We start from the raw sequence: 27,098 nt of genomic DNA on the forward strand, positions 1-27,098 counted from the left end.
ACTACATTAAAGGACCACTCTAGGCACCCAGACCACTTCAGCTTAATGAAGTGGTCTGCGTGCCAGGTCCTTCTAGGGTTAACCCATTTTTTCATAAACATAGCAGTTTCAGAGAAACTGCTATGTTTGTGAATGGGTTAAGCCTTCCCCTATTTCCTCTAGTGGCTGTCTCACTGACAGCCGCTAGAGGCGCTTGCGTGATTCTCACTGTGAAAATCACAGTGAGAGCACGCAAGCGTCCATAGGAAAGCATTATGAATGCTTTCCTATGTGACCGGCTGAATGCGCGCGCAGCTCTTGCCGCGTGTGCGCATTCAGCCAACGGGGAGGAGAAGGAGGATCAGAGGAGGAGAGCTCTCCGCCCACCGCTGGAAAAAGGTAAGTTTTAAACACTTTCCCCTTTCCAGAGCCGGGCGGGAGGGGGTCCCTGAGGGTGGGGGCACCCTCAGGGCACTCTAGTGCCAGGAAAACGAGTATGTTTTCCTGGCACTAGAGTGGTCCTTTAAGCTGTAGTTGTTCTGGTGACTTTAATGTATCCCAGAGTCCTTGTGGCTCAATCGTAGAATGCTTGTTAGATAGTATGTCTCTAAGAAAAAAAGAGATGCAGTTTATACCTGTGCAAAGTACTATATTTTTTTTTATCATTTACATAGCCCACATATTCTGCAGCTCTCTACAATTATAGAATGGGACTATTTGACAAGTAATTGTTCTACAGAACATGCGCAGAGAGAAGACGTGAAGAAGGCCCTTCTCGAACGAGTTTGCAATCTATATGAGATATAAACTATAATATCCTCATTTCATGTGATTTTATACATGATACGTGCACTGAGAGTTCTGGACGTCCTGCGGTAAACCAGGGTCTCTAACTGTTATTTCTGTTAAAGAATATTCTCCATTTTCATTTGCTTTAATGAGAAGGATGCGTGTTGTGAAAAAACAGAATCATGCAAAATCGTGACGATGCTGCAACCATAAATCTAACTGAAAAAGTGACAAAAAGGGACTGGCTATTTCAGGCTGTTTATGTTATTTTCTGAGTTTTCTCAGTAACTTGCAGACTGCATCTTGTCACATTTCTAGCTTTGCTTCCGCCACAATCTTTTCATTAAATGTGACATTTTATTGTGATGAACTAATAGCTGCAGAGTACTTAGTAGCTTACTGGCACGACCTGGGTTTAGACGGGATTATCTGCTGTGTGCTCCTAAATGACTTACTGCAAATCTGGGCACTACTGAAAACAAAATTAACAATATATATGATTCGTGGCAATTTGTGCAGCAATTTTATCAAAATGTAGAGAATTGAAAACTTATGGGGTCATTCACTAACCCCCCTCTTCCCCTCCCCCCCCTCCCCCCGCCCCGTGCGCCGATTTAGACTGTGTGGACAAAATCAGGTGAAAATGATTGAATTCTCAGCGCAATGGTAGTTCTCCTATTTACTAAAGCTAAATACAGTCAGCAAATGTGCAACAATCGCCCAGATACATTCAGTGTCAGGATTAAAATCAATACAAACTAAAGGATTCGGAGGATTCACAAAGCACTGGTTTTAATACAATGCTTTCATGCAAGTAAACGATAATTTTACATTTTATTTGCCTGTTAGCAGCGCTACTTGTTGGGGGGGTAAATAGTTAAATAACCCTCGGCAAAAGATCTTAACAACTCTATGGTCTGATTTCCCCTTTAACCCCTTAAGGACACATGACATGTGTGACATGTCATGATTCCCTTTTATTCCAGAATTTTGGTCCTTAAGGGGTTAAAAAGCAGATCTGGGGCTAAAGAGTCCCATATCCTGGGCTTCAGCCCCAATGCCTCCGCCCCCCCCACCCAACAACACCTTTGCACTAAAAGCATCTTCATACAATTAAATTATGTGTAACACTTCTCATGTTTAGGTGTGAAAAACTCTGCCAGGATTATGCACTAAGCTCTGAATTGTACCGAATTAAAATCCAGATTGCAAAATGAAGACGTACATTTGGTTTTCAATTCACTCCTATCCAGAGTTTAGATCTAAGTTACTGCATTTTTATGAATTGCTCATTTGCAACTTGGACAAACTATCATTTTTTATTCCGTGCAAATCACTCAATACTTTAAATATTAATAAATAGACATAAATAAGCCATTTCTGATACAGAAAGTAGATGCAGTTAGTAGTCTCTGTTTTGCTCAGTCAGTCAGTACGGACTATATAAGGTCAGATTGAACTGCACTCGTGTTTGAGCCAAACACGACATGCTACCCCAGTGGATATAAAGCAGACTATCTGGGATATTCTCTGTAAACATGCACATAATGTACTGGCTGAATTAACCTCACACTCGAATATTAATAGCATCAGGCAGTAATATAATGAAACGAGAACTATACTATATTTAATTAATTATTCCACTTACCTGCATTCTAGCAGTGTAGATACTGCATTGCCCAGAGCTGTACATGGCTTCCGTGAACCCTGAACACAGTTATCTGCAATTTTATCATTAATTTGCTTTCAGAAGTTCTGGGGCACCAAAATATAACTAGGGAGCATTTATCAACTGATTACGCTGTTCATGTAGGGTCAGCTTAACTTAACATAGGGGTTGTTGGAGCTGTAGCTCTAAGCCCCAAACATTGTAATAGGGCCAAGTAGTTCTCTCCTGCTCTTTCTCGGTCAGTCAATTCTAGAGGTCTATGCCAAAGAACCGATTTACCTATTTTTAAATAGTTTTTTTTTCCTCACAATCTACACATTTGCAGGCAATTCTGGTGAAAGAGTGGATCCTTTAAAATGAGCGTACATCGTGTGTACCATGACAAGCACACTTTAACAAAAACAATGTTAATGTAAAACATTTTATGACACCCATTACAGTGATCCATTCGTTTTACATACCTTTACCAACACCAGGCCAAAGATACTCAGCGTTATTTGCTAAAGTGAAAATTGTCGGAATTCAAAGTGGATTCAAAAAGAACTTTATATGTGAGACTAAAATAAAAACAAACTGAAAGCATAGCTGGGTTGGATCATTTTTCCAAATCAGATATTTTGGCCTTAAATTTGAAATTCACTTAAAATTCCCCAAAAAATCCTCAGTAAATAATCCTGACTCTCTATTTTACTGCATGCTAATAACATGGACATTAGACGGCATTACTAAGAATGTAGGGACCTGCTGACGTGTCTGCAAAGGGAGAGGTTGTGGCATGAAGGTTTGTCCCGTTATATATCGCAACACACTATCTTGATTAGATAGAGAATATACAGTAATGTATTACTGATTATTAGAATGGTTGGGTTTAACATACGTACAAAGGAATGAAAACAGGGAAGTCAGAGACCACCCAGAGTCAGAGGGAGCCAGAAATCAGGCACATGAGATACAAAGCCGGTTCAAAGATGTCAGAATGGTAAAGGAAACCCAAGTCAAATACCATGGATTAAAACATGATTGGGCTAATGGGACCAGGAACTAACCACAAGAGGACAAATAGCATGAGATGCTCTGCATCATTACTTTAACACATGCATTGACGCTAGAAGGATGCAGTGAGTCAGTATGGGTTCGAAAATTACGCAAACAATAATGCACAATACACAATACAATACAAACTATAATACATAATATGCGGCAGCCATATAAAAACCTTACATGGCTAAAGAGAGACGGGGGAGACATAAAAAAAAAATGTGACATGGTGGGGAAGGTGTGAGAGAGAGAATGACATACTAAGAAAACAGGCAAAGACTAGATAAAGACATGGTAAACGATGGCGGCGAAGGAGGGACCATAGTCACATAATGGCTGCACAGCGCGTGGTGGGCAAAATGGCATGGTGGCTGAAAAGGGAAGGAAGGGTTAGTAGGGACATGTTGGTTGTGATGGTAGAGATTGAGACATTGGGGGGAAATATTAGATTGGAATGGACATGCGTACTAGGTCAGACCTGGCAAAACACCAGTTGGTAGTATGGACTACTGTATATAGAATTTTTGGGCAAACACTGACCGCCTTCTCCTGTGATTTATTCAACCAGTTCTGAAATAGGTTGTGGTTATATCATGAGCTTAGGAAAACAAACAGTCTAAGAATTTAAAATTACACTTCTCTTAATGGACTAATTGCCACCTATAGCAATACTTGTCTTGTCTAACATTAAAGCAGAATAGATTAAAGCCTTGAGACTTTGTGCAAGATTTTGTAATTTTCCCACTCACCCAGATCTGCAGCTTCACCCTTTTGTCATTTCGATAAACGGTTTTCACTTTGAAGTCTATTCCCACTGTACTGACGAAAGCTGACGTGAAGGTGTCATCAGCGTAGCGGAAAAGGAACGAGGTCTTGCCTACACTGCTATTGCCAATGATGAGAAGTTTAAACATGTAATCGAAGTTCTGGTCTGAAGCATCTTTGTGTCCATATCGTCCATCTGTGACAGAAGCCATCTGAAAAAGTAAGAACAAATTGTAAAAATGAATATCTTAGATTACTAAAAATAATAATAGCATACAGTTATTTTCAGTTGCGGATTCTCGTCCATTGGCATGCCCTTCACAATTACAAACTCTCATGGGCAATGCTATGATAAAATATGAAGGGACATGGGACAGCAGATATCTGAGGAGAAGACAAGTCTTCATGTCAGACTCTATAATATGCATTCACAACCATGTCTCTAATTTTTTTCTACTGGTTTCAACAAGTATAAAAGAGAGACCCATGTAAATCAGAGAACCGCTCTTCTATTACATCGTAGGGTTCGGAATTTTGCCTTCCAGCTGAAGTGGTAGAGATTAACACAGTGAGGGAGTTTAGGCATGCGTGGGATAGGCATAAGGCTATCCTAGATATAAGAGATGAATGCAAGTATTAAGAAAATTAGGCAGTCTAGATGGGCTGAATGGCTCTTATATGCTGTCACATTCTATGTTTCTAAATGGTCAGCTCTGGTGTGTCCAATGAAAAGGGCAATTTAATCAATTGCTGATGTTACAAGAGGGAGACAAGGAAGAGGACAAACCGAAAAAATACAACTGCATTGAGACAGAGAGGGCTGCACAAAAGAGTAAAGGGAGGTGGAACCCAGGCTTCCCTGTGCAGGCAGAGAAGCCCAATACGTCCATTGTTAGCGTGCAGTGTACGCTGAGGAACGGATATATTTTATGTACAGAATTCACATTTGGTAATCCAGAATGGAGATTTGGGTTGCCAAAGTCACATAAGCCAGAGGTGCACACAAATGCCAATTTTCCAAGCTAAAATACTGCATTTACTGGCTATTACCACCATGACCACCAGTGGTGTATTTTGGATCTGTGCTGCCCTAGGCATGATGGAACTCGGGCACCCCCTAATTTACATTTGCCCCACCCCTTCCTGTCAATGCCACACATTTTCATGTTAAGAACTAACACACACTTTGACTGACAGACACACACTCACTCTCAGATACACTGACATACACACACACACACTGATTTGACAGACACACACAATCACTGACTCGCTCACAAACACACACTGACAGACACACACAATCACTGACAGACACGCACACACTCACTGACACACACACACACACACACACACAATGACGCAGACACACACACATTCACTGAAAAACACACACACACACACTCACTCACAGACACACACTGACGGCACAATTTGTTGTATTTTGTAACCAATAATTTAGTTAAAAATATCCTCAACATAGGTATCTCATGAGCTTGCACATAAAAAAACGAGGTGGAAAATATAATGCAATATTTACAAAAAATACAAAGGGTATATTTTGCATTATATTTATATTATATTTATTATATAAGTGTGTTCTTAGTAGGTGGAATTATGTGATTATTGCACGGGTGACATTGTATCTATCCCATCTCCCATCTTAGACACACAGGCTCCCTCACAGACACACACTGACAGACATACACACACACACTCACATACACACTCACACTCACAGACAGACACGCATAATCACTCAGACACACAGGAGCCCTCACAGACACACACTGGCAGACATACACACACAATCACTTAGACACAAACGCACATTCAATGCCAGACACACACAGTCACTCAGACACACACAGTTACTCAGACACACAGACACACTGACAGCCACACACACACACACTGACAGCAAGACACACACACACACACACTGACAGCCAGACACACACACACACACATTTCCTCCCAACACTTACAGATATATTTTTTATTTTTTATTTAAATCCACCTAGCCTCCCTACCTGTGGGAAAGCTGGGTGGAGTTTTTACCTGGGGTCCGGTGGGGGTGCTGGCCAGGCTGCTGTGGAAGGCAGGTGTGCAAGCAGTCAGGCGGCTAGCTGAGTTCCAGGCGCTCTGCAGAGTGATGCCGGGAGCCGGAATATGACGTTGCCCACCTGGAACTCACCTAGCTGCCTGCCACCAGGCTAACAAGGTATTTCCTGCTGCCTCTTGAGTTATATTGGTTTAAATACATTTCTCTGTTTATGATGCTCAATAACATGCTGTCATTATACACACATTTTTCTTTTTGTGATGCTCAAATATATTCTGCTATTAACTATATTATGTTTTCCAACAGTGGTTTCTTAATAATACAGTTTTATAATCATTATGTATAACGCTTATTATTTTTAGCACATGCCTGTTCTTTGCCATCTTATATGTTGTTTATAACTGCTATTATTTCTATGTTTTAATAGGCATTTATAGCCTAATTCTCATATTATGGCCGTTCTGCCTCTGTTTACTACATTTCCCAAGCGCCTATGCGCCTATCACGTGACTGCGTATTACACTGTCTTGTGTGCCGCGGGTCACGTGACGCATGATGTACCTGCCCCCTATGACGCAAACTCCACCCAGTTTTCGGACGGCCGCATTCAGACCGGTGTGCGATCACGTGACCCGCGCACTACACTTCCCATAGTGCTGCCAGGTCACGTGACGCGCTTAATATACATATATATTCAACAAAGTATAATTTAAGTCGGAGCCCTCGTTTTTTATCTGTATGTAATGTATTATGATTGCAACATGATATACTTCTATTATATCTATTATAACTTTTGTTTTATTTCTCACTAAAAGTTTTGCTATTTATGTGTATTATGCTCAACTCTGATTGGCTAATACTCATTGATGCTATTTTTGGCGCAATTTTTAAAGTACCAGTGCCCCTATAAATATTCTATTCTTGCCAGGTTTTAATGTTATTCCATTTTGATAAAACCCCAGTGGTGAAATGCGTTAATGGTTTTAATTGTGTATTTTAAATAATAAATTAAGTTTGGCTAGATAATTGTGCCACTTATATTTATTTATTTATTTTTTCTACACTTTTAATATTTTCTTTCCTGGCATTTTATACATCCTGAGGTGGGGATTATACCGCCAACGCTATATTTAAAGTGCAGTAAGATCTGCACTCCATTTGTGAGTATATCTCCTTCTTATTTATATTACATCATACCATCAGAGAGCACTATTTGTTGTTCCTATATTTCCCTTTTCCTGAAAGGTGGACATCATCACATTCCAGAGGACAAGCATCCGAAATATCCTACAAGCAGGGATTATTCTGCTGAACACCTGTTACCCCTGAGCTGGTCCTAGCTCATGAAAATGTGAGTGTAATATATCTTATTATTCTACAACTACTCAATTTTAAACACTCTGCACGATTGGTCCTTTCCCTTTGTGTTTTCCATATCACGAGACGATTTGAAGTATTACAGACAGAGGAAACACCAGTGGAACTTGTGGAACAGACACTCTATTTTCTGATATATATATTGGGACTAATTTTATTTATTTATTTTGTTTTCATTTTGGCGCAGCCTTTCTCCTTTTTCTTGTTGTACATTCTTATCTAAGAGGGCAAGAGGGTTGCCCTCTGTATAGGCCGCTGCCTACCCATTGTATTATTAGCGCTAACCTATCTTTTACTTCTTTCGTAACAAGGTATTTGCCTGGCAATTTTTTGCCGCCCCCTGGAAAGTGCCACCCAAGGCAAATGCCCTGTTTGCCTCGCGGCTAATACATCACTGATGACCAGTTCTAAAAGCAGAAATGGTCATGGTGGTTGGAGTACCCCTTTAACCACATTTTGGTGTTTAGCTAATAAACCCCTAAGTGTTTCTGCATTGAAACAGCTTCTTATTAAAGCATTCAAGACATGGAATAAAAAGGTATGTATCTCTTGCATCAGTCTTCTAATCAGTCTAATCCTCCACTCACTGCTCTAATCCTGTCTGGTGAGCAATCTGTGTCAGATTACAGCCTATAAACTGATTGATACACATTGCATGCATGTAAACACATACATACACACAAACAGGGACACAGGTATAGAGTCCTCGAGTTGTCAGGCAGAAAATTTCATAAAGCGACAGACACACACAATCACTGACAGACACGCACACGCTCACTGACACACACACACACACACACACACACAATGACGCAGACACACACACATTCACTGAAAAACACACACTCACTCACAGACACACACTGACGGCACAATTTGTTGTATTTTGTAACCAATAATTTAGTTAAACATATCCTCAACATAGGTATCTCATGAGCTTGCACATAAAAAAAACGAGGTAAAAATATAATGCAATATATACAAAAAATATGAAGGGTGTATTTAGCATTATATTTATATAAAATTTATTATACAAGTGTGTTCTTAGTAGGTGGAATTGTGTGATTATTGCACGGGTGACATTGTATCTATCCCATCTCACATAGTTACATAGTTACGTAGCTGAAAAGAGACTTGCGTCCATCAAGTTCAGCCTTCCTCACATATGTTTTTGCTGTTGATCCAAAAGAAGGCAAAAAAACCCAGTCTGAAGTGCTTCCAATTTTGCAACAAACTAGGAAAAAATTCCTTCTTGACCCCAAAATAGCAGTCAGATGTCTCCTTGGATCAAGCAGCTATTACCCCACTAATTAGAAATTATATCCCTGTATGTTATGTTTTTGCAAGTATTTATCCAATTGCAGTTTAAACATCTGTATGGACTCTGATAAAACCACCTCTTCAGGCAGAGAATTCCATATCCTTATTGCTCTTACTGTAAAAAAACCTTTTCTTTGCCTTAGATGAAATCTCCTTTCTTCCAGCCTAAATGTGTGACCTCGTGTCCTATGTATAGCCCTGTTTATGAATAGATTTCCAGATAATGGTTTGTACTGGCCCTGAATAGATTTGTATAATGTTATCATATCCCATCTGAGGCGCCGTTTTTCCAAACTAAAGAGATTTAAACTTTTAAAGCTTTCTTCGTAACTAAAATGCTCCATTCCTTTTATCAATTTTGTAGCTCGTCTCTGCACATTTTCTAGTGCCATGATTTCCTTCTTTAGAACCGGTGCCCAAAATTGCACAGCATATTCAATGTGTGGTCTTACCAGCGATTTATAAAGAGGCAAAATTATATTTTCATCCCGAGAATTTATGCCCCATTTATAAATGACAAAACCTTACTGGCCTTAGCAACTGCAGATTGACATTGCATATTGCTGCCTAAATTGTTGTCTATAACAATTCCCAAATCCTTCTCGTGTGTGATTATCCCTAGTTCACTACCATGTAGGGTGTATATTGCTTGAGCATTCTGAACTCCGAAGTGCATAACTTTGCATTTCTCTACGTTAAATTTAATCTGCCGTTTTAGTGCCCAGTCCCCCAATCTATCCAAATCCCTCTGCAGCAAAGCAATATCCTGCTCACATTTTATTACTTTACAGGGTTCTGTGTCATACTATAGATCACATTGTTTATATCATGAGCATTATTTAATAATAATTTAGGAAATTGTTTCCACAATATAGTTGTATTGTGGCCATGTTCTGTTAAATAACGCACATGATATACCTACATTGACTGAATGATATACTAACGAGTGGTAATGATTTAACAAAACATTCCCTCGATTTAACAGTCGTACACAAGAATTGTGAAAAATAATCCGGGTGGAAGACTCTGGGGCTCTGTACAAGTGCACGTGCTGCTTTTTGTTCCAGTAACAATGTCCATACTATGGAGCTGACATTTGTTTGTAATACAGTACAAAATGTACATGAACTTTCTTACTCTAAATAATAATAATGGTTTTATTCACTTAACCAGGAATTTTCAAGGATTGACATGGGATTTGCAAATTGTATTATTCTGTCAATAAAGATGATAAAAAACAGAGTTCCTGATCGTACAGTGCAGGGGTTCTTAACCTTTTTTGACAGCGACGCAATATATACATGACATTAGCTTGACGATACATTCCTTATCTGAAAAATTAGCTCAGTGATGTATTCTTCCATTGTAACGCAATATAAAGTAATATAAATTCTGCAAGACGGTTATTGAGGAAATTGTATGAAACCTGATGGGCTACCTGGCTGAGTTACTTCTCGGCTTCCTTCGTTATTTCTGGACCATCCAGTATCGCCTTCCTTAGTCCTCGGTGCTGTTCTTTTTTTTTTTTTTTTTTTTTTGTGGTCAGTCTAGTGGTAAGGAATTAGGAAACGCAAAACGACTAACACAGTGTAAAGACAGGGAATATACAAACAATATGAACTAAGCTTGGTCATCGTAGATTGATCAGTGTTAGAACCAGAGTGATATTAACAGACCTCTCTAGATTTTTCCCCCTAGGAGGCCCCCCCAGCGATTAGCGAGATGGTTAATGAGAACAAGATTAGCCCAAGGCAAAACAAGTTAAATGGTTAGACTTTAGAACAGTTAAGTCCCCTCACCCATTACCCAAATATGGGAAAAGGTTGGCAATCCTGGGCTATGGCCTGGATTTATCTGATGCCCTCCCTGGGCAAAACCCTGTCCCACATCCAGGAGGAAGATTGCAGGCTGTGGATGTCCAGGAGTGGGCAGGCAGGTGTATGCAAGGAAAGCTTCAAACTGTTCTCCTGGCTCTTCCCAAGCCGCAACTGTGGACCGCCATAAGGACTGTCTCTGAATCACTGTGGTGAGTAGTGCTGTGCTCTGCGCTCTCTGCCGCCATAACTGACTTTATTGCAGCTGTACAGAGGTATTTATACCAGAAGAGGGTAATTTGCATACAATAGCGTAATAAACAGTACATACAGTTCCCCACCAAGACCTCTTTCCACAACACCTTGTTCTTCTTGGTTAAAATAACCCTGAGCCCCACCAAAACAAACAATAGTCAGCGCCATTTTGTCCGTATCACTCTTATTAACAAAACACGTGGAAAGAATACGAAAGTCTTTGTTCTCTATTAGACCAATGTGCCCATTAAATAAAGTTCAAACAGTTCAAACATATTTTATAAACACAACAAATGCCCCTCGCAAAATTCCCACCCAAGAGGAACCCCTGCCCTGCAACCCTGGGCCCATGACACTATCCATTGGGGATCCAATTCCGGGTTCCAAACCAGGAGTTAAGAATTGTAGGATTTTGTCACTCAACAAATTCTGACAATAGCCTCCCTTGCAGGAAGTGGATGGTTAAAGGCACAACCTATGCAATATAAACCATTACATCTTGCTTGAGCCATTACTGCCCATCGGAGACTTGATCCGTAGGCCACACGTCCCATGGTTAAAGGCACATGCTTTAGTACTTCTTTAGCAGTAGCAATCAGCCTTTTCTTCCCCAGCCTTTCTATGATTTGTACTCAGTTTGATGTTTGTTCCAACCTACAGCGGATTCTTAAGGAATAATAAGAGACTAATATTCTCTATTGATTTTTCCCCCTACTGGATACATGGATTCCGATAGGCCGTATTTTTCTTGTACTAAAATTTGCTTTGGTGACTTACATTCTACACTTTTTTTCCTTTGAAATGTTGTAGTTCTAATTCCACTATCAATACACATTTATTCACATAAGTGATAAGAACTATTCAATAAATCTGCATTTCAGACTAACATGTTTTCTAAGTCTGCTTCTTTGATCTAAATTGTGTAAGTCTCCCGTCCCCTCACTGTTTAGTGAATAAATCCCCAGACAATACAATTACATTAAAAAAAAAAGCTCTCAGTTCTCATGGGTTATAATGTAACAACTGTTACCTGAGTGACTACACACACTACCTGTGTACTGAGGAGCACGCTAGTATATAGCTTCTATTCAGAAGGGATGGGTCATCTAAGTACATCCAGGGTTGCTTTGATACAGCAGGTTTTCCTGGATACATATCACCTGTACATAAAAATGGCTGCCTGGGGGGGCGGAGCCTAGCAGCTAAGCCGAACGGTCGCACATCAGGAGTGCTCCTCTCAAAATAAGCCTAAATTAAGCCAAAAATCTGCGCTGAGCCCTAAAACAGCCTGCCTTTCCACACCAGAGACGAGGGCCCAGCACGATAACAAAACTTAAACGAAACCGAGGCTGAAACCAGCGACGAGAACCCGGGGATCGATCTGAGGCCTACAAGCGGCCTACTCAGCTGGCACGGGGGAAGCGGCCGACCCCTCTGGGGACTGCAGCCAACCTAGTTGGAGGTCTCCCCAACACACTCTCTCCCCCCCCCCCCCTGCCGGAGGGGGATATCCCGGCACACAGCTCACAACTCGGGTGCACAGCACCAACCCAAGCATACCTGCACCATCGGTCCGGCAAAACACAACATGGCGCCACATGCCAGACAGGACAGGGTCCCCCACTGCTGCCACTCTCAGAACGGCTGGACCGCCTGCTTTCCGACTTCTGGGCCAAGCTCTCAGCCCAGAGGAGCACACCAGCAGAGGCACCAGCGGCAATGAACCCACAGGTTGCCGTGCTGCAACACAAGGCAACAGGAAGGAGCCAAACTACAATTTGGAAGGCTGGGAGGAGAAGGAGGCAGACTCAACACAAGCCTCAGCGGGTCGGCAACAGACCACTGGCGGTGAGTCAAACGACTGAACAGCGACAAACCCCGGGACTGCCTACCCAGACCCCCCCTTCCCACACGGAGACCACTATATTTCCTGGGAGAAAACACCCTGACAGAGGCTCCCCGATTCACAGGCACAACCCAGCCCGATACATCTACACACGGGGGCAGGAGTGCGAAGGGGAACATCCCAATACCCAACAAGAGGCAGAGGCTTCCAACCAACGCATGCACCACAGTCCCTACCACATTAAACGGGTACACGACGTGCTTGCCACAAGACAGGGGACCTGTACTGCTGTGCACTCGGACTGCATACCGGCAGGAAGATGGAGGGGCCCCGAGAGGGGGGATCCACAAGCGAGCCATCACGCCAGCTACACCCTCACAGCATCTGGAGTCGGGTGAAGGACCCGGACTGGACACTAAGCACCGTGAGCGCCAAGCTGAGCAGTATATGGCCTCACGTAATGTCATAATAAGGACACATTAGCGGTTATTAACCCTTACTGTTTCGGCCTATACCGTTTCCTCTACTCATACGGTCAATTGCATGTAAAACATAACTATGATAAAAGCCTAATTCTTAGTAACACACAACAATGTACCACTACTCAATTGCCACACTATGCAAATGCTTGCTATGTATTGTCTCTCTAGCTAATCAAGTGTGATAGAGTAATTGCATGCCTACCAGCTTGGCCAGAGCGCACTCGGACTGCCGGGGATGGGACTTGGTGTCTAGTCTAATCTAGCATGTACCCTACGCATACCACTCGCTGTTTTTTCTACTATGACCTCACATACTACTTATTTACTATGTGCCTAAGTTTTGCATAGCCCACTGTTACTCTCTAATAGTCTATCAGAATAGGCATTGATACTAGCTACAACACGCTTTTGTTACACGACACGTTACCACAATTAAAAAAAAATGAAGCATCATCACTCAGGAAATGTAATTTTTCAAGCAAACGATGTACTTACCCTTTAATGTAATCAGTTTTTTACATTTCCCTATCTTTGTTTCTGTACCCCATCTAATATGCTTCAATAAAAGAAAGATTGACAAAAAAAAAAAAAAAAAAAAAATGGCTGCCTGAAATATGTTAATTTATTGCAGGAAGGAAATAAATTCACTTTTGCAGAATACTACACACCACAGGAGTTTTCCCTGCCTGTACGCATGTTTCTAGGAAATTATGGTGGATATAGCATTAATGTCTAGTATTAATGTATCAGACAGTTTATTGGGCAAACTTGGCAAATGTCCAAAAGGACACAATGATCATTGATGGAAGCCAGACTGGGGAGACTAGATGATCTATCCAGCCGTCCCTGTGAATCAGGGCGTCCGCTACGTTATATATGTATTGGCTGCAGTTTCCTCCCCTGCCCCATGTTGCCATTTGTTGGCCACAATGTGAGGTGAGTAATATAGGTCTTTGCTGATACTTGCCCCAGGACTGAATTATTAGTGACCCATATACGTTGGTAGGGAACGTGGAGGTGGGCCAGCCAGACTGGGTAAAAAGGTGCCCAGGCTGATTTTCTGTCCCAATCAGGCTTTGATATCACATGATAGATCTGCTTTAAGCTGGGTATATCATTCCAACAAACAGATACATTTAAAATGTATAATTTATCATTTAAAAGTTGAATGAATAAATTAATACGTGTGTTTTATTCCATATTTTCACAAAACCTTCTTTTCCAGCCACTGAAAGGCACACAGTAAACTATAACTGTCCTGACTGTGGTGGTATACCCCCCTGAAGATGGGTTTCTACCACCTAGGTTGCCCCGTCCCATTGTGATTAGCTCCAGAGTGATTATAGCTGCTTGCAGGGGGTAACCGCGGTATCACCCAAACACTAGTCGAGACTTAGTGAAGGTTGACAAAGATCTGTTTTATTCCGGCCAGATGGCCCATTTATATACATTTCAAGGGTACAGTAAACAGGCCCACAATATGCTTATAAAGTACAGTGTCAGCATGACTCAGCATAAAATCACACAAATATCAAAAATACACTTAAAACATATATGAATCACTCCATGTCCCACATCTCCCGGAAGGTCTTTTTGGAGCGCCCAAAGTGTCCAAAAAGCTCATGGATCGATTTTGGCTAGCCTGAATTACATGGAAGGTTAAAGTTCAGCGGTACACGGGCAGCCCCGATCCGGCACAGTTCCAGTGACCTGGGTGAGTTTCCTCGGTCATCGTTAACCATGGCACTTTCGGATAATATAGTGGGCTCCCCCACGAGCTTGGTGTCTTTGAATGCCTCTGAGACTCCTTTATGGTCCCTCCAAATAGCGCCCTTATCTGTGGGCCAGGACCAAAAAGAGCACTGGTTAAAGTTTTACCGGATCGTGGTGTTCGCTAGATCTGAATAATAGTTCCAGGCTAGTTGGTGGTAACTCCCGGTAACACCCCTTTTTCCTGATTGGGTTAAAAACCGGCTGCGGACACGCCTCTTTTGAGTGGTCCGTCACACTGACAAACTAAAAAAATTAACATACTATGCAAAGAGCCAATCCAATGAATTTAAATAAATCTAAATAAAATGACCTTGATGAAGGTTTGTAAAAATTGAGACTTGGTCAAGATTTAAGATTTAAGGCAAGCTTTGCATTAACCCAATCACCTTCCGGGTGTTGTTGCCTTCCTAATGTGAGAAGTTAAGACTTGTACAAGCTTTGCATTAACCCAATCACCTTCCGGGTGTTGTTGCCTTCCTAATGTGAGAAGTTAAGACTTGTACAAGCTTTGCATTAACCCAGTCACCTTCCGGGTGTTGTTGCCTTCCTAATGTGAATCCTACTTGGTCGTTGTGTATAAGGGTAGGGAGGATTGTGTTAAATCTGGTTGCTTGTATTTTCACATACAACTTGATGTTAGTATTAGTTAATTAGATGGAGCAACAATTTTGACAAGTCGTAGGGTTTTTCCTGCTTTGGGGAGGGTTATGACATTAGAACTAAGTATATCCTGGGGTAATTGTGCAGACTTGGAGGAAGTCAAATTAGCCATTAAAGGTCTCACCACAAATAAAGCCCTGGGGCCAAACAGGTTCACTAAACTCTATAATAAAAAATGTATGGACTTATTGTCCACACACCTAATCTCCCTCTGCAACAGTACCACCAATTCGGCGCAAAGTTTCGACATTAAACTGCTTTTTATGAAGCCGGTTTGATAAAGATACATGTAGTGCCGAAACACTGCTTACCCTGTTGGATGGTTGAATAAACCACCAGTACACCACTGAAGCCGAATTCTGGAGTCTTATTTTCTTTTTTATTAGCTGTGATCCATTGTAACAAGAGTTGGACTCTCACCACAGGGACCAAAACTCGGATTCCTATTTGTGTGTCCTCACACCTATTTTCTATGTGATACTCTCATTTCCTTCACATTTTTATTAGAGATTTAACAAATGACATCACAATCTTCATCAGACCAGACACGGCCAGGACACATTGCATTGTTATAAAAACAGAAACATTCTTTCATTTCTCCTTTTCTCTTTATCCCCTCTCAGAGAAAAGCGAGTGAATGACAGAGTTTATAACTGTGGCTGATAGGGAACATGGAAGCAACCAGTTACAGGCTAATGAAGTTTGGATTTCTATATTTAATTATATTTTTCACATCTCATAAATATATATGTATTACATAAAATGGATAAATAAGCACAATATTAGAAATTCTGGGAAATACCATTTCCCCTTTAAAGCTTAACTTACATTATTAAAAAATACTATTTTACTCAACGAAAGTTTTTGCACAATTTTTTTTTAATTACTTTAGGTTATTCACTAAACCAAACATTGTATCGGATTGGAGAATGTAGGCATGTTTGGGGTTAAGGGAGCTCTAAGCTTGGCATGGCCCGCTAGCAAACAGTTTGAAAACGAACACTGGGGGGCTTGGCGGGGCACTGTAGTTGTTATGATACTATGAGTGTTCTTCTAAATGTCTAAATATCGAAAACAAAAAATAAAGAAAAAACACATTTAAGTCACTTCTATTTCTCTTCTTGTTGCCTTACAGTTGGATTATGTGAGCTGCCATCTCTGAGCCTTGATTGGTTTAGACGCAGAGCTTTACATAGAATATACAGGCAGAGGCGGATTAACACCAGGCTGCACCGGTATCTGCGCGATCAGGGGGCCCATCGGGTGGTCCACGGACTTATGGCCACCCGATTTAGTATTACAGAACTGTATGATCGGTGATGCTGGGAGGAAGTGAGTACAAAATATAAACATTATGACTTGTTTGTGTATGTGTGTATCAGTTTGTGTGTATGTATAAGTGTGTATCAAGGTGTGTGAGTGTGTGTATCTGTATCAGAGTCTGTGTATGTGTCAGCATGTGTATCTGTGTGTCAGAGTGTGTGTATGTGTCAGCATGTGTATCTGTGTGTCAGAGTGTGTGTATGTGTCAGCATGTGTATCTGTGTGTTAGGGTGTGTGTATGTGTATCTGTGTCAAGGTGTGTGTATATGACTGTGAATATATCTGTGTGAGGGTGTGTGTCTGTGTATCTGTGTCAAGGTGTGTGTATATATGTCAATGTGTATCTGTGCCAGAGTATATGTATGTGTATGTGTCAGTGTGAGTTTCTGTGTCAGTGTGTGTATCTGAGGGTGTGTATGTGTCATTGTGTGTATATTTGTGAGTATGTTTCAGTGTGTATCTGAATGTGTGTGTATGTGTTTAGATGTGTGTATCTGTGTGTGTTAATGTGTGTGTATATCTGTGTTTGATTGCTGGGATATATGCACTTACACACAAACACTGCCACATACAGATGCAAACACTACATGCAAACACACCCCTGCAATCAAACACAGATATTACATACAAACACACCCCTGCATTCCAACTCCAAAATTATATACAAACACGCCTCTTCATTCAAACACAAAACCGCATTTACAAGCCATCACTACACACAAATACACCACTGCATTTGAATGGCAGCAGTACATACAAATACATTCATAGCCAGTATACAAGCACCATGTATGCAGAGCTTTACACACAGTATATACAGTATCTCCCAAAAGTAAGTACACCCCTCACATTTTTGTAAATATTTTATTATATCGTTTCATGTGACAACACTGAAGAAATTACACTCTGCTACAATGTAAAGTAGTAAGTGTACAGCCTGTATAGCAGTGTAAATTTGCTGCCCCCTCAAAATAATTCAACACACAGTCATTAATGTCTAAACCGTTGTCAATAAAAGTGAGTACACCCCTAAGTGGAAATGTCTAAATTGGGCCCAATTATCCCTCCCCGGTGTCATGTGACTCATTAGTGTTACAAGGTCTCAGGTGTGAATGGGGAGCAGGTGTGTTAAATTTGGTGTTATCACTCACACTCTCTCATACTGGTCACTGGAAGTTCAACATGGCACCTCATGGCAAATAACTCTCTGAGGATCTGAAAAAAAAAGAATTTTTGCTCTACATAAAGATGGCTTAGGTCAGACATAGGCAATCTTCAGCACTCCAGATGTTTTGGACTACCCCTCCCATGATGCTTTGCCAGCACTATGGGTGTAAGAGCATTATGGGGGATGTAGTCCATAATATTTGGAGTGACAAAGGTTGCCTATCCCTGGCTTAGGCTATAAGAAGATTGCCATAACCCTGAGACTGAGCTGCAGCACGGTGGGCAAGACCATACAGTGGATTCATAGGACAGGTTCCACTCAGAACAGGCCTCGCCATGGTCGACCAAAGAAGTTGAGTGCACGTGCTCAGCCTCATATCCAAGGTTGTCTTTGGGAAATGGACGTATGAGTGCTGCCAGCACTGCTGCAGAGGTTGAATGGGTGGGGGGTCAGAAAACAGCGCTACCCACACCATCTGTCTCTGTCTATATCAATATGTCACAATATGTGAATTTCCCCACTGCACAGCTGCTGCTATAGATATAATACTAATAGCAACGACCTGGGCTCTGCAATCATCACCAGCCTTCATCGTGTTTACAGAGTCATCGCAAGCGCTTGTCATGTGACTCAGCCCTGTGTCTAACTACAATGACCAGCAGGCAGAGTAGGCAGCTGCCTACAAATGTGCACTTTCTCATTTCTCAATAGAATTTGATATATTTTTACATTTACATGGGGTATATTTTTTGTTTTTTTAATTTGCAGAGATATGTAATTACTGACTTTCTTGTGTTTCCACCAACTCATGGAGCAAGAGACAGAGAATTTGATTTTTTTTTTAGGGTGGGGGACAGAGCTAAACACACCTGAAAATTCTGCGCTTAAAGGCGATGTGGCTTAGCATTAACCCTTTGCGATTTGTAATGCATTGAAATTCATCTCATTGCGTTTACTCCTAGGGGTTAATCTTCGATGCGCCACAAAACCTTACACATTCTGCATGTTCTAGTACCCATTCTATGATAGAACATAGCAGAGAATATCTGTAGAAACGGTGTTTCTAATTAACAGTTATAAAGACACCAATGTGGATCTGTGCAAGTTTACAGACTGTACACTGTCAATGTATCTCTGCTCTGAGCTTCTGTATAGAATCCTAAAATATCACCTCTTCACATCACAAACTCTGTCACCCACAAGAATTCTGCATTGTTATTAATCGCTAAGATAAATTATTTATCGCACACTGCTCAAGTCAATAATCCAAACGTGCAAATAAAACATAATAATATTAACTGTATCACAATAGGATTTTGTTTTAAAGGGGAACAGCCAGGGACTTTTAAACATGTTTAATTATCCCATACGTTTTATATCTTGAAATTGTGGACCGCCATCTTGGATCCATGTCTATCAATGTAGGCCAAAATAACGAAACTTGAAAAATCCTCCAACTCAGCTCAGTTTCCAGCTGCTATCTAACCTAAAATATGAGATTTTCTACGAGGTTGACCTTTTTAGTGATTAATACACATGGAGCCAGATTAACACTCTGTAGGAGCCTCGGCAGGAAACCAAAATAATAAAATACACCTATGGGGTTATTCAATAAACTGTAGATTGTGGAGAACTGAGATGGAAATTACAAATTTTGGGGGCTTAAATAGTCAAAAGGAAAATAACTTTGTGGTTTTTCCAGCTCGGTTAATTTGGCATAAAATTTTCCTTGCACAGTTTAGTGAATAACACCCAAGGATTATATCTCCCAATGCACAACTGTCTGATAGCTTTACTTCTATCTAAGTAAACCCATCTATATTACACCACTGTTCGAATAAAACTAACATGGCCACTTTAGGGGGGACCCCCTCTCTGGCTCCAGCACTGAGCCTCTCTGATTTGAATATGCCCAGGTCATTTGTTTCCCAGTCCAGTCCTGTTTGGGAGGTATGATATGACATGTTTGTTTAATGCTCTTCTGGGGCAGCCCGTGCGCAGAGTTCTGATGAAGAGCTCTCTCGTGGGAAAAAGGCCCTGTATTTGTTCTGCTCAAAGCAAGAAAATTTAATGATATGCTTGTGCTGAATTTTCTTGTGACTTGTCTCTTGTGTTTCCATAAGCTGGATACCAAAAGGTCCAGGAAAACATGTTGTCCATGTGTTTGGAGGCTGCTTGTGATGTGGTTGTTTTGTAAAAATAGTTCTGTTTCAGTTGTGTTGTGTTTGTGGTGTGTGGCTAGGAGCTGTAGTGTGCATGTCTAGGGGCTATAAGGAGTATGTGTGTATAGGGGGTATAGTCAGGGACGTATTAGCCGCGAGGCAAACAAGGCATTTGCCTTGGGCGGCACTTTCCAGGGGGCGGCAAAAAATATTATATATATTTGTATATATTACAAAATAAGAAATAAAACATGACAAATCGTGTCAGTAAAACAGACAAAGTTCCAAAAGTGACACTGTTACTATTAGCATAGAGTATTAGAATACATATATACAAACCCCCAAAAATGGTAAAAAAAATTACCAAAAATGTAATCAATGAACAGAAATACATGCAGAATAAAAATAGACCAGGGGTGTCAATGGGGTCAAAAAATACCCAGGGTTTGAGCCCACAAATAATTTGGTGACCCCTTTCTAAAGCCCCACTCCTGGCCCCTCCCTAACTCCTGCCCCAATTCTACCTACTGCTTAACATGCCTCTTTGCACACTCACAGTTACTTACAGACACAGACAGAGACACACAGAAACACACTCAGTGATGCCTCTGATAAAGACAAAACTGCTCAAAAAAGGGAAACAGAGCTATTCATTGAGAAATGTCAATTTAAAATGTAAGGCCAAAGTAGTGCAAGCATGACTGACTGGGAGAAATGTCTCAATTTTGGCAACATTAGTCTTAAATAAAAAAATAAAAAAAACACACTTTGAATTCACTCAGGCTTATTCACTCAGGCATCCCCAAACTCCGGCCCTTCAGATGTTGCTGAACTACAACTCCCATGATTCTCAGCCTATCTATTTTATTCATAGAATATTGAGACTTGTAGTTCAGCAACATCTGGAGGGCCGGAGTTTGGGGAAGCCTGCACTAAAGTAAAAGTTGTCAGGATTTCAAAGGGAAGTAAAAGTACATTTCATATTTAAAGGGTTAAAGGGTTACCCCAGCAACAAAGCAGGGTTTTCATAATACACTGTTTTTGGCTGGAGAACACAGTTAAAGGGCTAACCTCGCCCACCACAATCTTTCCTGGTTAATTTATCTTGTTTTTTTCCTTCCCCTTTCTGTTTTGACTGAAAATTCATTAGTCAGGTTCTATATGCGATAGATATGACTGTTTATAGATATTACGCATTGAGGAAGTGATATTGTGAAAATCCTCTTTATGAAGCTATTAGACACATCCTCAACTCCAAGCGTGCTGCTTCATGCGGTCGAACAGATATTAACTTTTCTCGGTATATTGTTTACTTTGGTTTTTACTTTCGCGATGTCCAGTTGTGTACAATATGTTAACTCAGCTGTCACATGCTTGTATGTCTTCTAAAAAAAGTTTTTTTCTAATAAACATATAGGAAAATAACAAAACAATATACTTGGAGTTAGTTATAAAAACAAAACAACAAATAAATAAAAAAGGTTAAATATTTTTTTGTTGTCACGTTTTTCCCTCGGCATTGCTTTCCTCTCCCCCTCTTGTGACGTGTTGGAGGAGGTATAGCCAATCCAATGTTCCTCACAAAGGAGCACTGGGAACCACGTGCGCATCCAAACATCCCCATAGGAAGGAACCAATTCTTCCTATGGGATCTTTCACATCTCATGAATGAGTTCTACGTCAATGTAGCCACTGGAGATGTGTTTAACCTCTCACGGTAAACATTGCAGTTTCGGCTAAATGGCAATGTTTTACCTTCAATGGTTCAATTGACAGGACCACTGCACAACGGCCACATTATTACGATGATGTGGCCTGTGTGACTTTAGTAGTGGTCCTTTCATTTATTTGGTCATATTTCTCTGTTTGAGTTGGCAATGTCTATAAAACGAGTGCTATTAAATTGATTATAATCAGGGCCGGATTTAGATGAAAAGAGGCCCTAGGCTATTCCACTTATGAGGCCCTTTCACCTCCCATTTTTAAGTTAGTAAATTACATGAGACAATAAAATACATCATTACTGTGATATATATCAATATGTTAAATGAAACATAATGTGATTGGTACTAACCTTTATAAAAAATGTGGCACGGATAATAAATTTAAAAAAGTCGAGATGAGGAGAGGGGGGGTGATTGTGAGAGGGAGGGGGTGATGAGGAGAGGGGGGGTGATTGTGAGAGGGAGGGGGGTGATGAGGAGAGGGGGGGTGATTGTGAGAGGGAGGGGGTGATGAGGAGAGGGGGGGGTGATTGTGAGAGGGAGGGGGGGTGACAAAAAATTACCTTAAATCTCTGGTGGTCGAGTGGGGGCTGCCTGGTGGTCCGGTGGGGTCCCTGGTGGTCCGGTGGCCCTCATTTCCGGTCTGCAGCTCCACAGAGCTGCAGACCATGGATCTCGCAAGACCCAATCAGAGCATTGCCGTGGTAACCCGCGGCAACGCTCTGATTGGGCAGTGCACGCGAGATCCATGGTCTGCAGCTCTGCACATTGCGGAGCTGCAGACCGCCGGTCTCGGCGATCGCGGCAGGAGGGGAATTGCAGTCTGCCCCGGGCACCCCCCTAGTAAGTGGCACCCGGGGCGCACCGCCCCCCCCCCCCCCGCTCCCCCTTAGTACGCCACTGGTCATATCATATGCGTAGAAATTCTCCTTATTTTTGGTTCAGTGTTTTAGTGTTCACCGTTTTTAGAATAGTGTAATTTTAATTTTGCTAACAATTTGAATGTAGGCCCCGCTTGATCTTGAGGCCCTAGGCTGAAGCCTAGTTAGATTATAGGAAAATCCGGCCCAGATTATAATAACAAATGGTTGATTGTAGCCAGTGACATATTTAAGTGAGCTAATGCATCAGCAATAGAATCTGTTCAACCCTTGAGTTGCAGGTTCAAATCCTAACAGGGGTGACTCAGCCCTTCATCCTTCCGAGGTAGATAAAATGAGTACCATTAAATTGGGTAATAGTAACAACCCCTGGATGTTGGGCTAAGGTAACATCCCCAGGATGTACCTGAAAACCAGAGTAATCTGAATGTACCTTTCCTGGTTAAATAACTTGCTATTATTAATATGTTCCCTAATTAAATACATTATGACAATAGGAACACTACTAACGCCATAACCACTATTTTATGATGCCAGCAAAGTCTCGGCACTGTCCCAGTGCAATTCGTCAAACTGCTTTAGGACAGTCCCCCAGGGGCCCACAGCTGCAGTTCTTGCTTCTGAGAGTCTGCTTTTGAAGAATAGTTGGGTTGTTAAAGCTAAAAAGAGCCATGCAGAACCACACTCATTGGCTGAGAGCGTCCGCCAATCGCTCTTTGTATCCCCCCCGCCCCCCAATTTTTTATTTTTATTTTCACAAAATGCTCTTTGCTTAAATCCTCTGCACATTTAACCTAGCTAAGCAGTGAATACACCAGAGTTGGTTTTTAGTTCACTACAATTGGGCATTTTGTTAATAACTCCCCAGTGTTATAAGGCTGCAGTCTGCTTATTTCTTCAGAGACCAGTAATATGCAGCATATTACACTGTGCGGTCAGTGATTGCTTGCCAGAAATAATCAGCTTTGTACGCGTTATAGATTAAATAGTGTATTTTATTATTACTGCTAGACAATGGTAGCATCACAGAAATCGCTATTCACAATGGAATTAAATCCTTACGCAAGTAGTTAATTTATCTTTCATAAACCTTATACGTAATGATAATATAAAATAAGGCGATTTATACTAAAACAGACAGGGTCTCGGGGGTAAATCCAGATCTTAGAAACAGGTGAAGAGACATGGGAGATGGAAAAGAAACACAGACACTATACATCAGTCACTAAACTGGGAAAAAGTATTTTAAAAAAAATTAAAAGTTATTTTTTTTGTGCAATTTTAAGTTAAAATGTAATTTTTTTTCCCACAGTTTCCTATTTGGTGATAATCCTCATTCATTTATTTGCCCACAACACTTCTACTGCCAGAGGAGGGGGCAACTTTGTGACAATTACAAGATGAATGTAACCAGCAGATCCCACATAAAAAGAATTTGGCAAAACAATTTGATATGAGAAGACGTGATCATCACCAGTTGCAAATATTGGACAGGAGATGGGAAGAGGGGTAAGGGGGGTAAGGGAGGTAAGGGAGGGGGGGCAAGGGCACAGAACATTATTAAACTACTCACCTGTGGTTCCTGGTTGGATTCTGCTAGTAGTAGCTGCCTTGACACCTTGGTGTCTGCTCCCAGATGGCACTCCTCTCAGTACTGGGATAAAAGTGCGTCCAGGTGGATTTCCTCACAGCTCCCCCTGCTTTATGATCTGTTCCAACTTACTGCACCCTGTAATCACTAATACCAAGCCTCAGCACCCTGTTAGCACTACTGCCAGGTCCAAGGACTCTGCTATCTCTGCTCTCAGCACCCTGCTATATCTGGTCCCAAGTCTGAGCACCGTGTTATCTCTGCTCCCAATTCTCAACACCTGCTATCAGTTTAACCAAGTCTCAGCACCCTGTTAACACTACTGCCAAGTCCCAGAACTCTGTTACCTCTGCTCTCAGCACCCTGCTATCTCTGCTCTCAGTCTCAGAACTCTGCTATCTCTGCTCTCAAGTGTCAGCACCCTGCTATCTCTGCTATCAGCACACTGCTATCTCTGCTCTCAAGTCTCAGCACCCTGCTATCTCTGCTATCAGCACACTGCTATCTCTGCTCTCAAGTCTCAGCACCCTGCTATCTCTGCTATCAGCACACTGCTATCTCTGCTCTCAAGTCTCAGCACCCTGCTATCTCTGCTATCAGCACCCTGCTATCTCTGCTCTCAAGTCTCAGCACCCTGCTATCTCTGCTATCAGCACCCTGCTATCTCTGCTCTCAAGTCTCAGCACCCTGCTATCTCTGCTATCAGCACCCTGCTATCTCTGCTCTCAAGTCTCAGCACCCTGCTATCTCTGCTCTCAGTCTCAGCACCCTGCTATCTCTGCTCTCAGTCTCAGCACCCTATCTCTGCTATCAGCACACTGCTATCTCTCTGCTCTCAAGTCTCAGCACCCTGCTATATCTGCTCTCAAGTCTCAGCACCCTGCTATCAGCACCCTGCTATCTCTACTCTCAAGTCTCAGCACCCTGCTATCTCTGCTATCAGCAAACTGCTATCTCTGCTCTCAAGTCTCAGCACCCTGCTACCTCAGTCTCAGCACCCTGCTATCTCATCCTCAGCACCCTCTTACCTATGGTCTCATGTCTCAGCACCCTGCTATCTCTGCTTTGAGGTCTCAGCACCTTGCTATCTGCTCTCAGTCTCAGCACCTTGCTATCTCTGCTCTTAGCACCCTGCTATCTCTGCTCTCAGAACCCTGCTATCTCTGGTCCCAAGTCTCAGCACCCTGCTATCTATGGTACCAAGTCTCAGCACCCTGCTATCTATGGTACCAAGTCTCAGCACCCTGCTATCTATGGTACCAAGTCTCAGCACCCTGCTATCTCTGTGCTCTCAGTCTCAGCACCCTGCTATCTCAGTCTCAGCACCCTGCTATCTCAGTCTCAGCACCCTGCTATCTCAGTCTCAGCACCCTGCTATCTCTCTGCTCTGAAGTTGCACCATCGAGCTGCTCCCAAGTTTCAGGACCTGCTCTCTCTCTCTCTCTCTCTCTGTGTTATAGCGTCTCTCATGTAGTGTCTCCTGACAGCTCTCCTGTTCCAAGTTCCAGCTGTCTGTTCCTCTCTGAGAAGATGCCAGCCGTCTCCCAGCCTCCTGGTCCCCTTCCTCTCTGAGCTGTCCCTCCTCAGGTGCCACTTTCCACCATGCTCCCTGTTTAAATCCCCTCCAAGTAATCAGCTCAGGTTTAAAGAGCAGCAGCTCTGGCCGGGGCGTGGCCTGTGCCTGTGACGTCAGGCAGCAGTGTGTCCAAGGCACCGATCCCGCATCCCTGGGGAGAGCAGGCTGGTTAACCCCTTCCTGCCCGTGACACAGCTCTTTAGCCAATCAAAGGAAGGGACTTGCTGTATAAAGGGCTCTGATGCAATCACTGTGTGTAGTTATAGTAGATTAAACCCTTGGGGTACTAGAGAGCAACTCTGCCACTCCCATGTATCAAGGTCGCCTGGCACTCAAAGGGTTAATTTTCTGGTAGATTTCACACAATATTAATTATTATTTATTTCTTTTTATTTTTTTATTTAATAGAACTAACCAAAACTATATTACTAGGGTCGACCTATCTGCTGCAATATTGATAACAATACAAAATAATGATATACCTGTATATGTAAATATCTCAATATGTCCATGATAAAAGCAGTTTGGGACAGGGTGCAGAGATTTTTCAGGTCTGATTTATTAATTTTTTCTTGTCCAATGGTTTGCCAAGATTATTTGGGAACTACAGGCTTACATTTCGGGAACTTTCGAAATCCACTATTCAGAATTACTCTAGAAATTCATGTATTCAATTTACACAATTCGAAAAATCACCAAGAATTTGAGAAATTAAAGTTTAGGCCAAAATAGTTAATTTGAAAAAAAAAACTAAAAACTAAAATTCTGCTATTTTATAGCTTTGCCGTAAACCACAGAGTCTATAAACTATACTGAGCCCATGTCACCTATGTGTTAGATT

At 41.7% G+C, this 27,098-nt stretch overlaps 1 protein-coding gene across 7 annotated transcripts in view; it reads right to left on the reverse strand.

Annotated features, from left to right (window-relative positions):
- The window catches only part of RAB3B (RAB3B, member RAS oncogene family), an 82,057-nt gene extending 55,742 nt beyond the window's left edge, over positions 1-26,315 (reverse strand). The window contains exons 1-4 of one of the 7 annotated variants that reach the window (XM_063427814.1): positions 26,052-26,315; positions 25,666-25,788; positions 24,664-25,464; positions 4,225-4,452 (exon numbers count right to left, since the gene is read on the reverse strand). In XM_063427814.1, the coding sequence (XP_063283884.1) occupies positions 4,225-4,452 (228 nt within the window). In that variant the 5' untranslated portion in view covers positions 24,664-25,464; positions 25,666-25,788; positions 26,052-26,315. Of the gene's footprint in view, positions 1-4,224; positions 4,453-6,301; positions 6,373-24,663; positions 25,465-25,665; positions 25,879-25,985 lie in introns of those variants that run through there. The other 6 variants (XM_063427813.1, XM_063427816.1, XM_063427817.1 and 3 more) reach the window with 6 other exon arrangements.
- Positions 26,316-27,098: the final 783 nt, after the last annotated feature.

The sequence above is a fragment of the Pelobates fuscus genome, chromosome 7, assembly GCF_036172605.1.
Source record: "Pelobates fuscus isolate aPelFus1 chromosome 7, aPelFus1.pri, whole genome shotgun sequence".
Classification (NCBI taxonomy): domain Eukaryota; kingdom Metazoa; phylum Chordata; class Amphibia; order Anura; family Pelobatidae; genus Pelobates; species Pelobates fuscus.